Here is a 16,226-nt window from a genome sequence, read left to right on the forward strand (position 1 = left end):
TTGGAATACTTTTTTCAGGATTCATTGATGAGTAAAACGTTAACAGCATTTATTCATTAAAACAGCATTTATTCAAAATAAAAACATTTCTAACAATATAAATCGTTACCATCACCTTTTAACGCATCTTTGTTGAATTAAAGTACTAATTTCTTTAAAAAAAAAAAGTTATTGTTCCCAAACTTTTGAACGGTGTATATTGTTACAAAAGATTTCTATTCTAAATAAATACAGTTCTTTTTAACTTTCTATTCATCAAATAATCCTGAAAAAAGTATCTCAGGTTATAAAAAAATATTAAGCAGCACAACTGTTTCCAACATTGATCATAAATCATCATATTAGAATGATTTCTGAAGGATCATAAGACACCAAAGACTGGAGTACTTGCTGATGAAAATTCAGCTTTGCATCACAAAAATAAATTACATTTTAAAGTATATTAAAAAAGAGAACCATTATTTTAAATTGTAATAACATTTCATAATATTATTATTTTATTTATTTATTTTTAACTGCAGGCTTGATGAGCATAAGAGACTTCTTTCAAAAACATTAAAAATAGTAACGTTTCCAAACTTTTGACTGGTACTGTACCTTTTTTTTTACAGACACTTTTGAGGCCTTTATTAAATCCACTGAAAATGATATTGATTAAAATATCACCTGCAAAAAAAGTGTTCTGCAAAAGAAAGAAAATCAAACAACATGATTGTGAGCAAATGAATGAATTTTCATTTTTGGCTGATCTATCCCTTTAAGGTCAAGATCTCAGGCTAGAACGTCTATTAATGAGACCTTTATTCACTAACACAGCAAGAAGAAAAAAAAAAGGCTGAGCTTTGCTCAACGGTCACACTTTCCATCACAGGTGACACCTCACATCGAGAGCCTCCTAGCTCGCCAGAAACAGCAGTGGTGCGCCCACACAAAGCCTTCCTCCAGTCTAGCCCTGGGCAAATCAAAGCTCCACACAGGCCACAGGCACTCACAGGGCAGCCGCAGACTCACAGAGGGGTCCTCGGTACGACAGCAGCGGAGCGGGCAAGCGGCCAGAACCTTCCGTTCTCCACTTTGATGTTCAGAGACGAGCAAGCTTCAGGCGCCCGCCAAAACTGCTCGCATCATCACATTCCCCCGCCACAAAAAACGCGCCTCTTCTCTAAAAACCGCACGATCAATTATCAAGCCCGTGTGGAAAAGTCTTCTTTAAAGCCCGTGCGCACATGAATCAGACAGCGTTGATGCGGAGATGAAAAAGAGCTTTACTAATTAGGCCATGGATGCTGAGATTTACGAGCTACGTAGAGGCATCCTGCTCCGAGTGGGAGCCTTCCAAACTCCTGTCTCTGCTGACTGTCAGCTTATTTGGTTGCTTTATGGCCGCTTCTGCTGACGGATATGATCATTCCTGCATTTCAATCCAATTGCCACAAAAAAAGCAGGATTAATCACTGGCGAGACCACACAGACACACAACGAACACAAATCAAATCACACCACGCCACTTTGAAGACCAACAGCATCGCTGAACCAGCGAGTGGCCCCTCTCTCTTAAACCTCGCTCATTTCTGCAGGTCTTACGGGATGTTTTCCTCAAGAAGCTCCCGTGTGATTCTTCCTGAGACCCGGCGTCAGGCTCCAGAGCAGGACACGGAGATGAGAAGCCGAGGGCTCATTTCTCACAAGATGATAGGGCCTCTGCCAAATCTCTTTGACCTTTGATGGGTTTGCTCCAGACTTGGACTGTTATGCCTAACTCTCACACACTCACAGACACGCAAATACAAGTATCTAGATTCATTCGGCTGCTATTTTAAAGTCTTTTCTTCCCCTCTCTTCAAAGTTGCCAATTCAGGGTTCCCACACTTGTTGACTAAAGAATTGCCATGATCTTTTCATATGATTTATCTTGTTATTTAATCATTGGATTGACATCTGATGTAAAAATGCAGACTGATAGTAATTTCATGGCCGAGAACCAATAATTGGCTGATAATACAGTTGTGTATATATATATATATATATAGTGGATCAAAACATTTCATCAAAGATGAACAGTACCCGTTCTTGTCTTAGGACAACTTTGATGAACTTTTTTGATCCACTTCAAATGTTGACTACTGTATATACATTTATATACACACACACATTTATATTTAAGTTTTAAATGCCATGTTTTAAAAGTGAAATGAGGAATCACAACATAATAAAAAAGGACATTCAAAAATGTATAATTTCTGAGGTTTGTTAAAGATGACATCAGTGTTATCAAATAATTGTTGTTGTTTTTTTTGTGAGAATTTGAAGACTGCAAAGGTAATCTAAAAAGCAAAAAAATGCAGAAATTAAATATCCGATACCAACAAACCTGATAACCATAAACTACACTAAAAAGTCAAAATTCCTCCCCAAAAGGCTCATTGTGAATGTGAACAATACAGAAGGCTTTTTACTTATTTACATGACTTTTCCAGGCCTGGAAAACACCAATTTAAAATTCATATATTTCCATGACCGTAGAACCCCAGTCCATAAATACAGCGAGTGCAGTCCTTCACAAATACTGATCATGCATCATACGCTGCACCTCTCATCAGTCATGAGCTCACCCTTCACAGACAGGTCCGCTGGGAAATGTTCATGGCCTCACACACCGCACCTGAACGCAGTATCACATTCCTCCAGAACTCGCATGTAGAGGCCCCTTCAGATCCAGCGGACCATCCGTTTGACAGTCAGATCAGTAAATGACAACACACAGAGAGGATCTCCGCTGACTGCGGTTTGGGCTCTACATTCACTAATGACACAAGTGAAAAAAAGCAAAGATCTGGATTCTCTCACTATCGCTGCAGTTGAAATTCAAGGGCGAAATAGGAGGAGAGATACTCAAAGTTATGCTGTCAAATAGAACGTTTTTAGAAATTTGCAAGCAGACGTAACGTAATTCAAAACAGAGAGAGATATTGGCCAGGCTGAATATTTTTAGCCAATTTGAGATTATCAGCTTTGGCAGCTAATATGGCTGCACCATGGATGATTAACAAAAATGTTAGTTCCTTCTTGTATCAAATATGCAGGGCTTGACATTAACTTTTTTGCTCACCAGACACTGAGGCTAGTGGTTTTTCAGAGTTATTAGCCACTCAGTATTTTCACTGGCCACAATTTTGACATCAATACCATGGGGGAAAGCTGCCATATAGATATTTTTAATATCATCTCATAATTTGGCAGCAGGTATATTAGGGTGCTGTCACTTTAAGACCTGACACACAGACCCATTAAGTGTTACCAAAGCGTTTTCTTTCTCAACTGTTTACGATCATTTAAAACAGAACTGAATGTGTTTACGTGAAAACTCTCATTATTTTGTGTATATCTGACTGTTTATGCGCAATAAGCAGCAAAAAATAACTGAATTTAGTACTGAGAGGCGGCTTTATGTGCGCGCACTTTGGGTGTGAGCAAAAAATCTGCAGGAATGAGTCAAATTATGCACAATATATGCAATCCCACGCCGAAGTTTAAGCCCTGTAAACACCAACAATATTCATCCGGAGCAAATGAAATGAGTGAGTGAGGGGAGACGGGTTTGTGTGTCAGAGAGACGAGTGAGTGATAAACCACAGCTGGTATCGTGTATCTATTCTGAGGAAAAAATTAGTATTGGAAGAGTTTCATATACATATCGATATCACTACACTGCACTTAGTTTATTTTTTCAGATGACTTTTTAAAAGGCTACAATAATAATAATGCATATACCCGCATTTGGCGTGTGTTAATGTCAAGCCCCACAAATATGTACGTGTTTCTACGGTTCCGGATAATCACTAAATATTACATTATTTTTCACATTCATTTAGAGGCATTACTATTGCTTAGTGCTACTTTTTTTGTGGGAACATCAGGCCTATACCCAGACCCAGAGGTTGTGTTGTGGAGTCCATTTGATGTGAATTAGCTTGATGCAAAACTGTTTTTTACTACGATGCGCAACAGGAAACTGCACCTGAGCCTGCTTGAAACGGTGGCCTGGGGTTCGTTCATGTGAACTCTCAATTTGTGTGAGAGCAATCATGATTAACTTGAAGTTAACTACTATTGATGAAGGAAAAAGAAAGGAAGAAACAAAAGGCGGAATGAATAAACAAGAAAGGAAGAAAGGAAGGAAGGAAGAACAAAAACAATTGAAAGGAACAAAGAAACAAAAAGACAGAACAAACAAACAAGCAAAGGAAAGACAGACATCAACAAACAATACAATTTGGATTCATGTGAACTCAAAGATGGTACACAATTTGTCAAACTGTGGTTCGGACCAAACAATCAAACCAAGTGTGAAAACAGCCTTAGAGTCTCAGAAACACAAGGCTACAGAGCGTGAGAAGGTCTTCATCATCCTCCTCCTCCTCTTCTCCCCAGTGGCAGCCCATCTGCCTCGCTGTGGGGTCTGTGGGAAGACAGCGGAGCTTGGCATGAGAGTACAGGACCGCGTGTCTGGGATATACAATGTTGCGAGCACTTTATCTTTCCGTCTCACACACAAACACTCTGGAAACGTCTTTGTCCCATGGCATGAGCAAGACAAACGGCGACCTCCATCTCTCTAGATGCTCATCCGCCTCACCCGAAACTCACTGGCAATGAATCCTCTTACAAAAGCTTATTCAGGGAAACTTTCTGTCATGTTTGCCAGGGGGGCAACAATGAGAACGGATCCACAGACGAGGAAGACTCAACCATGACGTGCAAGATGAGGCAAGGATTTATGACTGGTAATTAGCATTAGCCTGCGCAAATTTCCTTGCAATGGACTGAGACAAATTACATGGACTGGAACCACAAGGCTCTCGAAAACCGATCCCACCTCACGGGTCCACCAAATCCCAGAGCTGGAACATGCCAAGAGTGGTTTGGAACAGAAGGATCATGCACTTGTAAAACCCAAAAAAAAGGGCAGTGAAGGGTTAATGCTAGTCATGGCTATCCATCAGTCTCAAAGGCTTTTCCAATCGCTCCCCCGTCCCAAAAAAAAAAAAAAAAAAAAGCGAGAATGCAAAGAGTAAAGGCGGCGGGGAGGGGGGCACTTCAAAGCCTTGTCATCTGGCATTGCGAAGAGCTGGTTTGAATTAACTTCAATTCTCCTTTCTGTTTCCAAGTTCATGGTGAGAGTGCCTGGGCTTCTGGTTTTCATTAGAGCCAATTTTCTTATCTTTTTTCTCCCTACTTTCTTCATCCTAGGGTTGATCCCCAGTAAATGCAACGTGGCACTGGCTGGGTCTAAATAAGAAGGTGCTGCCCTTAAGGCATGTATTGTCTCGAGAGGCCCACAAAACATCGCTGAGGAGGGGGGGGAAGAGTGAGGAGGAAAAAAAGATGAGGGTAACCAGGAAAAAGACATGCATAAAAGAGGGAAAGTGAGAAGTGAGAAGAAAGGAAGAAAGAAAGGTAAAGAAACAAACAAAAGAAAGTAAGCCAGAACAAAAATAAGGTGAAAAAAGAAAGAACAAACAAACAAAATAAAGATACAAACGGAACAAATAACGTCAAAGAAAAGACAGAAAAGCAAAATAACACAGAAAGAACAAAGCAAAAGGAAAGAAAGAACAAACAATCAAAAGAAGGAACAAATAAAAAATAGAGAAAACAAACAAAGCAAAAATAATAAAATATCAAAAGACAAATAATGAACAAAATTGCAAAGACAAACTGAAGAAAGACACAAACAAAAGAAATAAACAGAGAAAAAAAAATAATAAAAGAAAGAATAAATGAACAATCAAAAATGAGAAAGATAAGATAAACAAAAAAGAGAAAGAGAAAAAAAAAGACAATGAAAGAACGAAAAACAGACAGAAAGAACGAAAAACAGACAGAAAGAATGAACAAACATAAAAGAAAGGACATGATAAATAAAAACAAAAACAAAGAAAACAAAAACAAAAGAAAAGAGAAAAAATAAGTGACAGAAATCATAGAGAACAGGAAGGAAGGAAAGAAAAAGAAAGAAAGAAAGAAAGAAAGAAAGAAAGAAAGAAAGAAAAAGAATGAATGGCGTGAGCAGGAAGGCAGTAGACAGAAATATATGAACTGTTATGTTCTCCCTCCGCAGTCTCGAGGGATCATTCAATCAAACGCTGAGAAACGTTTGTAAAGAGCAGCTGATGACAGAAAACGAGAGAGAGAGAGAGAGAGAGAGCGCAGTGGGAGTGAGACACGTCCCCTCATCTGGGTGGATCATGGGTGGACGCAGGACAGATAACTAAACTATGAACACAACAACCCGATTACAGATCATTTAAAGGTTGAGTCACTTAACATGGAGTTTCCTTTGACTCAGAATGAATCATGAGCAGATTTGCATGTAATTCGATTAACATAATGGCTCAGGTGCCCCTGTAACTCAAACAGTAGAGCATTACATATGTACTGAGTTACACGCATGCTCTGGCGTATGAGGCAAACGCTGACGCAAATATGGTTTGGGTCATTCCACAACTGTGGTGGCATTTTCAACACAATTTTTTTCAAAAATGAAACTCATCCATACAACATTACTGTATTAAAATAACCTTTCTGTATTATACCCTCTTTTACTATTTTATTAAAGGTCACACTATATAATTGCAATAAATGATCAATAATAATAATTAATTATAATAAACGACCACATGACCTTTAACCTAAGGAACAACTTTTTAATCAAATTTACATTTAGTCATTTAGCAGCAAGCATTTTTCATAAAATGTTCCAGTTGTACAAATTCTTTAAAATATTTCCAATATTTCCAATATTACACTTTAATAATTTATATATAAAATAAAATAATTATCTTTGTAATTTAACAACATGATCAAATATAGCACCTTTCACATTTGAAATAATTAGCGACAACTGCTTTTATGTAAATTATTAAAAATCTTTTGAACAATTTAACTTCACTTTTTTACTGTGCTTATACATTTCTTAGATACTATGTTTCACAACAAATCTCTTATTTTTGCTAATTTTATTACTGTATTTGAACTGAAAAATTCTCTCTAGTCAGCTGAATAATGAATGGGTGACATGCATATTTTTCAAAATCAAAATAATTGTAAATATTTATTAGGTCATATAATTGATGCCAAGTTGCAGTTAAAAGGTGTTTTTAAAAACTAAAATATGATTTTCAATAGGAATTGTGTGCATAGCAGTATCTGTCAGGGCAACTGTAGAATGACTGGTTACCACTAATACAGCAGCCGTCTCTACTGGAGTTATGAATCAGAATGAATGGACTGATAGAGTGAAGGTGTGCATCAGGGTATGAGTACAGCAGCTGGCAACCAATGAGTCTCTGAGTGATATGGCAACGTAAAGCGAGTCAAAGTCATTACAAAGGTAGATCTCTACAAAACTTTTCCGTCTGATTCTCAATGGCCAAACCGGAGCATCCTAACATGGGTGCTGATGCAGATGAGATCAGGGGGAGCTTCGGGTCAGACTCAGCTGGCATCACTTAGACCCTGCGTGAGGAAAAGCCGCTGAAGAGAGGTGCAGCGAATTTATCGAAGACGTGTTGGGGAGAGATTTACGGCAACGGCCGGACAGACGGGCTGATTGGGTCAAAGAGAGGGAGGTGGTCTGCTTTTAAAAAAACAGGGATGAGCGAGGACCATCCTGCCTTATCATCGCCCTGCAGCGGGCCATATTTTAGCCATCTACCTGTCGAAGCAGCCTGAACGCGTTGGGCACGGAGGCCCCTCTTCAAAGAGCATCTCGAATCGGCCGTGCGCCCGCGCTGTGAGGGAAGGGGTTATTAATAGCCCCAAACACCAATGCTAATGGGGCTCAGCTTTACTGGCTCACCATCAAAGACTCCCATCAGCCCCTGCTACAGATAAAAGGGACAGTTCAACGGATGAGCAGAGCTTATACAAATTGTTACAAGACACCATTCTCCCACCGATTCTCCAACAACCACCTACCGTTCATGAAAATCCCTGTGAAAATGGGGCTTTGCCTGGGGCTTTTCACACTGTTTGGCTGTCATATGGGTGTGTTAGTAGGCAATATTAAACCGGTGAGTTGGTTTGGCTCCATTTTAAAACCTAGTGAGCTGCCTTCATTTTAAGGGAGCATGAAAATGACTCAAATGCCAAAAAAGTGGGCAGAATAATTCAAACATGTCTTATTTTGAAACGACATCCAAGATGGCAGACGATGCTAAAGGAATGTCAGTTGTAAAATGTAAAACAAAAAATACCAGTAACTGTTATTAAAATGTGTTACAGGGGACCTATTATGGCCATTTTCAGTCTTGATTTTATTTTTGAGGTCTCCTGGAATAGGTTTTCATGATTGAATGTAAAAAAAAAAAAAAAAAATCACATTGTTGCAGCACCTCTTTTCCCAGTCCATCAGTAATGCTCTTTTTATTTCCGGTCTCTATGAAGCCCCTCCTTCCGAAAATCGAAATGTGCTCTGATTGGTCAACTGGGGCAGTGTGTTGTGATTGGTCAACTGCTTCGAGTATGTTTCGGAAATGTACCATAACCGCGAGCTTCAACACACTACTAACGCAACTCAACCTGGCCTCGTCCTCTTTATTTGCAGATGCCTTGGGTGGGAATTATTCAAATGAATAATATTGTGATGTGAATGTTCCCGAAAGACAACTCAAGACTACAATCGAGGCGTTTCAGGAAGTTCAGAAATAGTGCTTATTGATATAGAGAATAACTTCATTTGGACTGGACCTTGCGCTTTGTAACTTTACAGACTTTTTTCATGCTCAAACAGCAACAGCTCACTAGGTTTTTGAAACAGAGCCCTTCTCTTTGAAATAGTTTTTAATGTCTTTCCTGCCAAAAAAAGAAAAGGTTCATTAATCCAGCTGATCAAACTGAAGTGTGTTTAACTTCCAGCTCTTAAGAGTCTGTTAGACTATTCCAGCATTCTCAATCATCACATCCTATTCGGAGTTAAACTCAGTGGTGAAATACAGTCCTTCTACTGGCTGTGAGGTCACTGGGGTAGCCCATGCCCATCCAATAAAAGGACATTGCCTTGCGATAAATTCAGCCCTGAACAGGCCACTCTCAGCCACATGTGCCCACATGAAATCTCTGACTGTGCAGCTGGTGGTAATATAAATAGTTTGAGGGAGTAAATAGCTATTCAAATAAATAAATATATAATAAGCTCAGTAAGGCAAATATATCCGTGCAATAGTTATAAGTGCGTCTTTATTCAATATGATGCCGCTGCTCAACCAGGACTCATTCTGCACGTTTCCCAAAAAAAGAGAGAGGAAAAATAAAAAAATCTGCGTGAGAAATATGGCTTCTGCACCAGACACTAAAACCTGCTGGTCTTGAACCAGGACCAAATAACCAGTGTCTAAGGGGGGATAATGTCCACATGAATGACTATTTAATTAGACTTTTTGATTGTTTTTCATAAAAAATATTTAAAATCCTTAAAACAAAACTTTACTTGAAGAAACGCTAGTGTTGTTATTGTCAACTAAAACTATTAAAAATCAGTTTCTGTAATTAAAATAAAACTAAATTAAAATAATACAAATATTATAATAAAAACGTAAAATTAAAAAAAACTTGATTGAAAACTACTAATGTTGGCAACAAACTGAAATAAATAAGTTTAAGTACTAAAATTCCTAAAACTACAACTGAAATGAAAAAAAGGCACGTAACAAAATGACTAAAACGGCAACTAAAATTAAAATAAAAAAAACTGAAAAAATAAATAAATAAAGCTAATTCAAAATATTAATAAATACTATAACAGTATATAAATAATACTTAAATGACTGAATAAGATATTAAAACTAGTATTAAAACAACTTCTCAGTTAATTATAATTTCTTTTTATGATTAAAACAAATGTAAAAAAATCTGTCAGTGCACTAAGACAAAAAACACTATTTTTAAAGACACAATCATAAGTCTTAATATCTTATGTAGTGTTGTTTCTAAAATTTCTTGTTTTAAGGATTTTTAGTAATTTAACTGGAAAATTTGACAAAAATAACATTATAATCAACAAAGTTGATGTGATACACGAGCAGACACTACAAATCTACAGGACTCCACACACTTTTGTCTATGTGTCAGTTTAAAATAACTTGATTTTATTAACAAAAAAATCCCAGTATTAAATACATTCAATATTTGGTCCCATTACGTCTGACGCCAACACCAAAGTCAGCTCATCATGGCATAAAGACGCTGAGAGACATTAACAGTTTTATACTTGTAAACAAAGACTGCAATACACTTATGTAGACCGTCCTTGCTTTTTTTGGTGTAAAAGAGGTGTATGTGTGACGATGTTACCTGAATGCTGCCAGATACTCAGTGTCCCCCATGGGCGGCTCCAGACCTCCAGTGAATGCCATGTTCACATTAAAGCCCACGCCTGGACCGATGCCCACCTATACACAGACAAAAACAAGCCACAAATACAATTCTATTAAATATGTGGTGTAGTACTAAGGCTGCTAAGCTCCCAGCACAGGTCTTACTGGAGCAGATGAGCAAGTGTTATTATGAATCATGCACATTCAAACATCCTCGGGAAAAGCGCTGATGTCACAGAGCCAATGAAGGACAAATCCCAACAATTACGACCAGAGTTAAACTGTAATGAGGTCTTATTTGAAAGCCAAATGGACTTTGACTAATACCAGAATTTAGTGGTACAACTGAGTCAATTCAATTTCAATCCCCTCATTAGTTCAGAGGCAGGAGCTGACTTATCGGATTAATGATAATGAGCATTAATTATAACTGAGAGAAATTGGAGTCAAATAAGGAGGAAAAGAAGAACACAACTGTCTTTACCATACAGTGCTTATATTAGGGAGGCAACATCATTTTGGCCGCTGGAAATTATCGAAAATATGAGGTTACACTCTCGCTCTAGCGTTATCACAGCGCGGTGTGGTGCTTTGCTCAATATTCTGCTTTATGCACGTGTGTTGCTCACGGCCTATGCGAACGCTCCACTCATGTACCGCTCATGCTTATCGGAACAGCAAAGTCTCGCTCAAATAACACGCCAACATGACATTTCTATGTAGTAGGGTATACTTGTTGCTGTTTGCAATAGCCGTATTGCCCTAAAAGCATTTTGGGGTTTTCGGCCAAACGCATCCAGAATTTTCAGCTTCGGTTTCTGATCATGTTCTCCAGAGTGATTTGAGAATTGTTCAAAGAGCATCTGCATCTGATCGTCTATGCAAACAACTCGCACGATAAACGTCACACATTTTCTTAGTCACCTAGAACCAGTGCAGAATATTAAGCACATTTTCCATGTTTTCTCAGTTTTATATTTTACAAAATCCCCAAAACTGTTTATTTTCAGGTTTAAACCTGATTTTGTATCTTTGAATCATCGTATGCCTTGTATTATTATTATACATCAAAATTATAGTTAAATTAGGGTTTCTCTTACTGGAAAAAAGTTGTATTTTTTAAGCTGTTTCAAAAGAAATGCATACATACTGTGATATACAGTACAATTCAAAAGTTTGTGGTCAGTAAGATTTTTTTCTTTGAAAGAAAATAATACTTTCAATTCAGCATTAAATGGATCAAAAGTGACTTTTCTGTAAATTTTTACAAAAGATCTCTATTTATCAAAGAATCCTGAAAATAAATGCATCGCGGTTTCCATCAAAATATTAAGCAGCACAACAGTTTTCAACATTGATAATAAGAAATGTTTCTTTAGCAGCAAATCAGCATATTAGAATGATTTCTGAAGGATCATGTGACACTGAAGACTGGAGCAATGATGCTGATTCGCAGGAATAAAGAGCATTTTAAAATATATTTAAACAGAAAACAGTTTTTTTTAATCAAATAAATACAGCCTTGAAGCATAAGAGAAAAAAAAAAGCATAAAAAAATCTTACCATACTGTTAAAAGGCACACAAAAACTCACCTCATCGGGGGCTCCACTTCCAGGGAAGAAGTTCCCATCATCGTAGCGATGGAGAGACAGATACAGGATATTCGGATCACTGTAGAAGGCCTGTTGAGTCCCGTTGCCATGGTGAACATCCTAATGCACAACAGTACAAACAATTCACGTCATCTGTTCTATCCTAAAGTTATCATTAATCTACTCAAAACAACAATATTTGGTTAAGCAATGTAAAAATCAGATGCCGTAAAAAGACATGCCGTCACTCTGGTGTATTTGCATTGGAATGAAACGTGTGTAAAAATCTATTCTGAGCCGTCAGTGATGCAGGAGGACAGTTTAAGGGATGATTTCTTTTCATGTCTGCCACAACATGTCACGGTCAGCTTCCCCATAAACAGCAGGTCTGTCAGAAGAGCCGGGTCACAGAGACGAGGAAATGAAAGCCATTTTAAAAGGCATCCAGAAACCCTAATGACCCCAGCAGAGTCTGCCTTGACGCCACTTGTCATTTTAAGCTACCGCTGGCCCAGGATGAGACAGGGACTGTCCCGCATACCATAAACTCTCAGAGTTTTATAAAAAAATATATATTATATAATCACTTTTTAATTTTTTTATGTTTAATGCATTTTATTAAATATTTATAAAATATATAAACATACATCTAAACATGTATTTTGCCACTGGTTAAGTTAGCATTATAAATATAAAATTTATTAAAATGTAAAAAGTTTTGACCTCTGACCCGATGTATGAAAACTCAAGCTCCTCTTCTCTTATCGAAATCCTCCGACATTTGTCTTTAAAACTTCTCGTTTTAGACTTCTAATTCGCGACAAGTGTTTTGTTTTGCTTCTGCGCTTCCACGTTCGTCAATTTCAGAAGGCATTTATGAACTCACTGGAGTCATGTGGTACTTTTATGATGGATGCGCTTTTTGGAGCTTCAAAAACTGTTTCAAATCCATTACAAAGCTAGGAAGATCCAGGATATTATTTGATATAACTCAGATTGTGTTCGGCTGAAAGAAGAGAGTCATATACAGATAGGATGGCTTGAGGGTGAGTCAATTATGGGATAATTTTCATTTATAGTTGAACTATTTACATACAGTATTCTATATATATATATATATATATATATATATATATATATATATATATATATATATATATATGAAGAGTTCAGATGCAAAAGCCTCTGAGTGCCATCTGAAATTTTCTTCTAGAATGATCATTTTTATCAAGCTCATTTATTTAAGTTCAGTAATTTCACTTAAATATTTAATTTAATTTTATCAATCAATAAATTCCTCTTGAAACAAACTTTGTTGTATTATTTTAATCTAATACTGTGAAGCTGCTTTGATACAATCTGTATTGTGAAAAGCGCTATACAAATAAACTTGACTTGACTTAAATGGCAATGAAAATGACCTATTAATTGCCATTTAAGTGAAATGACTGAACTTAAATAAATGAGCTTGATAAAAATGATAGTTATGAAAATTTCAGATGGCATTTAGAGGTTTTTGCATCTGAACTCTTCATATATATATATATATATATATATATAAATATATAATTTATAGTAAAATATTTAAATATTTAATATTAAATATTAAAATTATATATAACTTTTTTTCCCTCCACTTTCATGGCACTGGTTATGTTAGCAGAAAAGACAACTGTTGCCCATGGACATTTACTGAAAAAAATGTGTGTAATTTTTTATATGGTATATGCACCAACTGCGCCAGTTACTGTACGTGTCCGGATATCAGTTTAAAAATGTTAACTATTTGTGTAATTCAGTTTGGTGACTCTAGTGACAAAGAAATAGGAAAAAGATATTTATGAAGAAAGAACATATGAATTCATGGACTAAAACAAAAATATATCCAACCTGATTGAGCGTACACTTACCCAGTCTACAATGAGAATCTTACTGACGTTGAGTCTCTGCTGGAGGAGTTTGGCTGCAATGGCGACCGAGTTGAAATAGCAAAATCCCCTGTTTTTTGTGTCAAAAACAAAAGCAAAAAAACAGCACGTGAGGGAGAACACAGAACCAGGGCAGTCAGCTGGTGTGTGTGATCTATTGTGGAGGGCCTGATCGTGTGCGTTTCTGAAGTGGACCTCCTGGCCTGATGGATTGTCTCATTTCGCTAATGACACGATTCACCCACTGCGTCCTGGCCTGACATCAGAGCGTAAGAACAGGGCCTGGCCCGCGGCCCACGGCAGAGGCACCAAACCTCAGTCGACTCCCCAAACACGGCATTGATGGAACAATCCTTTTATTTAACCTTTCACCATAGAGACTGAGGAACACTCGTTTAATTTAACCTTTCCGTAATGAGGGAGACGCACTGGGAATAAAGATGGGAGGAGCGGCTGTGATGCTTGAGCCTTTTAGAGCAGCAAAACTCATCAATTTGAGGGAATTTAGTCCCACATTAACGATAACTGACATTCATTTGCACAAACCATCAAGCATCAAGATAATTAAAATTGCATCCAAGTTGCCTGAGCTTAACAGTGAGAACATCGTGTACCCAAACATCTCCAAACAGTCAGAAGTATGCCAGATCGGGAATAAATTGCACTTTTTATGAATAAAGTACAAAGTATAGGGCTGAAACTCTTACAAAATGAATCATGTAATCATGTTTCAGGATTTGGTCAGTAAAAGGAAGCACTAAATGTTGAATGACAATGTTGAGGGCAAACTAATGGTCACTTTATGTGAGTTGTGCATTTTTTTGCTACCACAATTTGAGGAATGTCTAAATAGTTTTTTTCGGTGATTATTATTTTCTATTAACATAAACAAAACATCAAAATGAAGTAGGAAAAAAAAAAAAATGGAAAAAAAAGCTAGCTATTATGGGACAAAATGTTAGTTTGTAGATACTGATATACTGAAACATAATTAGCCCATTAATGAAACAATCATTATTATTATTTTATCATTATTGTTCCTTCCATTATCTTGGGTAACAGGGTTGAATGGTTGAATTTGACAATGCATACAAATTTAGAAAATTGGTTCGGTAAACAAAAGTCACAATTTAAGTGGTAACAAAGTTGTGTGCAAAACTTGCCACAGCTAACCAGCTAATAATAATAATTAAATAATAAATTAATTAATGAAATATTTAATTAACAATTTTAATTTATATTGAATATAGAAATCAACACATTATATCAAAAGTATGTGCTGTAATATTTTACATTTAAATGTATGTATTTTAAAAAAAAAATTTGTGTGTGTTCCCTGGAAATCAAAACTCTAACTTCGAGCTACAGGAACCTCTTTAAATCCTGGATCCAGAAAAGACATACCAAAGTCTACCGTACTCATGAAAAAATGCCGTTTACAACACATGCTAGTCTTTCCAAATAAAACTGGCGTGAGTCTGTCTGGAGATAAGACTGGCCTACTGTGCTGAATTCACCTCACCGACAATTTGCATTACTGTACTGAAGCCAGCGAGAGCGCTGGAAGTCCTGCAGTCTTGGCCAGGCGATCCACTGCAGAGCTGGAATTCATTTATGTGAGAGGAGAGTGTGTATAACACTGATTTATGATGCTGTGCGTGTGTTTGAAGTGGATGCTGATATCGGCTGTGGGGTTTATTTTGAGATCACAGAGATACAGTGAGAACGTACATGGGAGTGCTCTCCTCAGCGTGGTGTCCTGGAGGTCGAACCACAGCAAAGCCGTTCTGTGAACACAAACACACACAGTGTCTGAGACCTTAGAAGTGAGAAATACAGAAGAACCTTAACACAGCAGGGGCATCCCAATTTGCGTGGCTATGCACTATTCTATGCAGTTTCGTAGTATAAATTGTGAGAGTAGTGTGTTCACGCTGAGAATTTCAAATAGAAAAAGTTAACTTTAAATACCCGAATGATGCACTTAAAGGGACAGTTCACCCAAAAATTTATTTCTTCTGCTGAACACAAAAAAATAAGATATTTTTGAAGAAAATGAGTAAGCAGAGAATTGATGAGCCCCATTGACTTCAATAGTATAGAAAAAATAATAATACTATGGAAGTCAATGGGGCTCATCAACTGTTTGGTTTGGAACAACATGAGGGTGAGTAAATGATGACAGAATTTTCATTTTTGGGTGAACTATCCCTTTAAGTGCATCATCCGGGTATTTAAAGTGTACTTTTTCTATTTGAATTTTTTTGGGTGATCATCCCTTTAATAAAAAAACAATAAAAAAAAAAAAAAAAACAATTGTGGAATGTTT

General features: G+C 37.1%; 1 protein-coding gene across 3 annotated transcripts in view; it reads right to left on the minus strand.

The window, feature by feature from the left end:
• The window catches only part of hdac4 (histone deacetylase 4), a 198,459-nt gene that overhangs the window by 24,986 nt on the left and 157,247 nt on the right, over positions 1-16,226 (minus strand). For all 3 annotated transcript variants that reach the window (XM_082174627.1, XM_082174626.1, XM_082174628.1), the window contains 4 exons: positions 15,629-15,684; positions 13,880-13,967; positions 11,970-12,089; positions 10,354-10,451 (listed from right to left, as the gene is read on the minus strand). In XM_082174627.1, the coding sequence (XP_082030753.1) occupies positions 10,354-10,451; positions 11,970-12,089; positions 13,880-13,967; positions 15,629-15,684 (362 nt within the window). The remainder of the gene's footprint in view (positions 1-10,353; positions 10,452-11,969; positions 12,090-13,879; positions 13,968-15,628; positions 15,685-16,226) is intronic.

This window comes from Leuciscus leuciscus, assembly GCF_965113295.1.
Source record: "Leuciscus leuciscus genome assembly, chromosome: 7".
Taxonomy (NCBI): domain Eukaryota; kingdom Metazoa; phylum Chordata; class Actinopteri; order Cypriniformes; family Leuciscidae; genus Leuciscus; species Leuciscus leuciscus.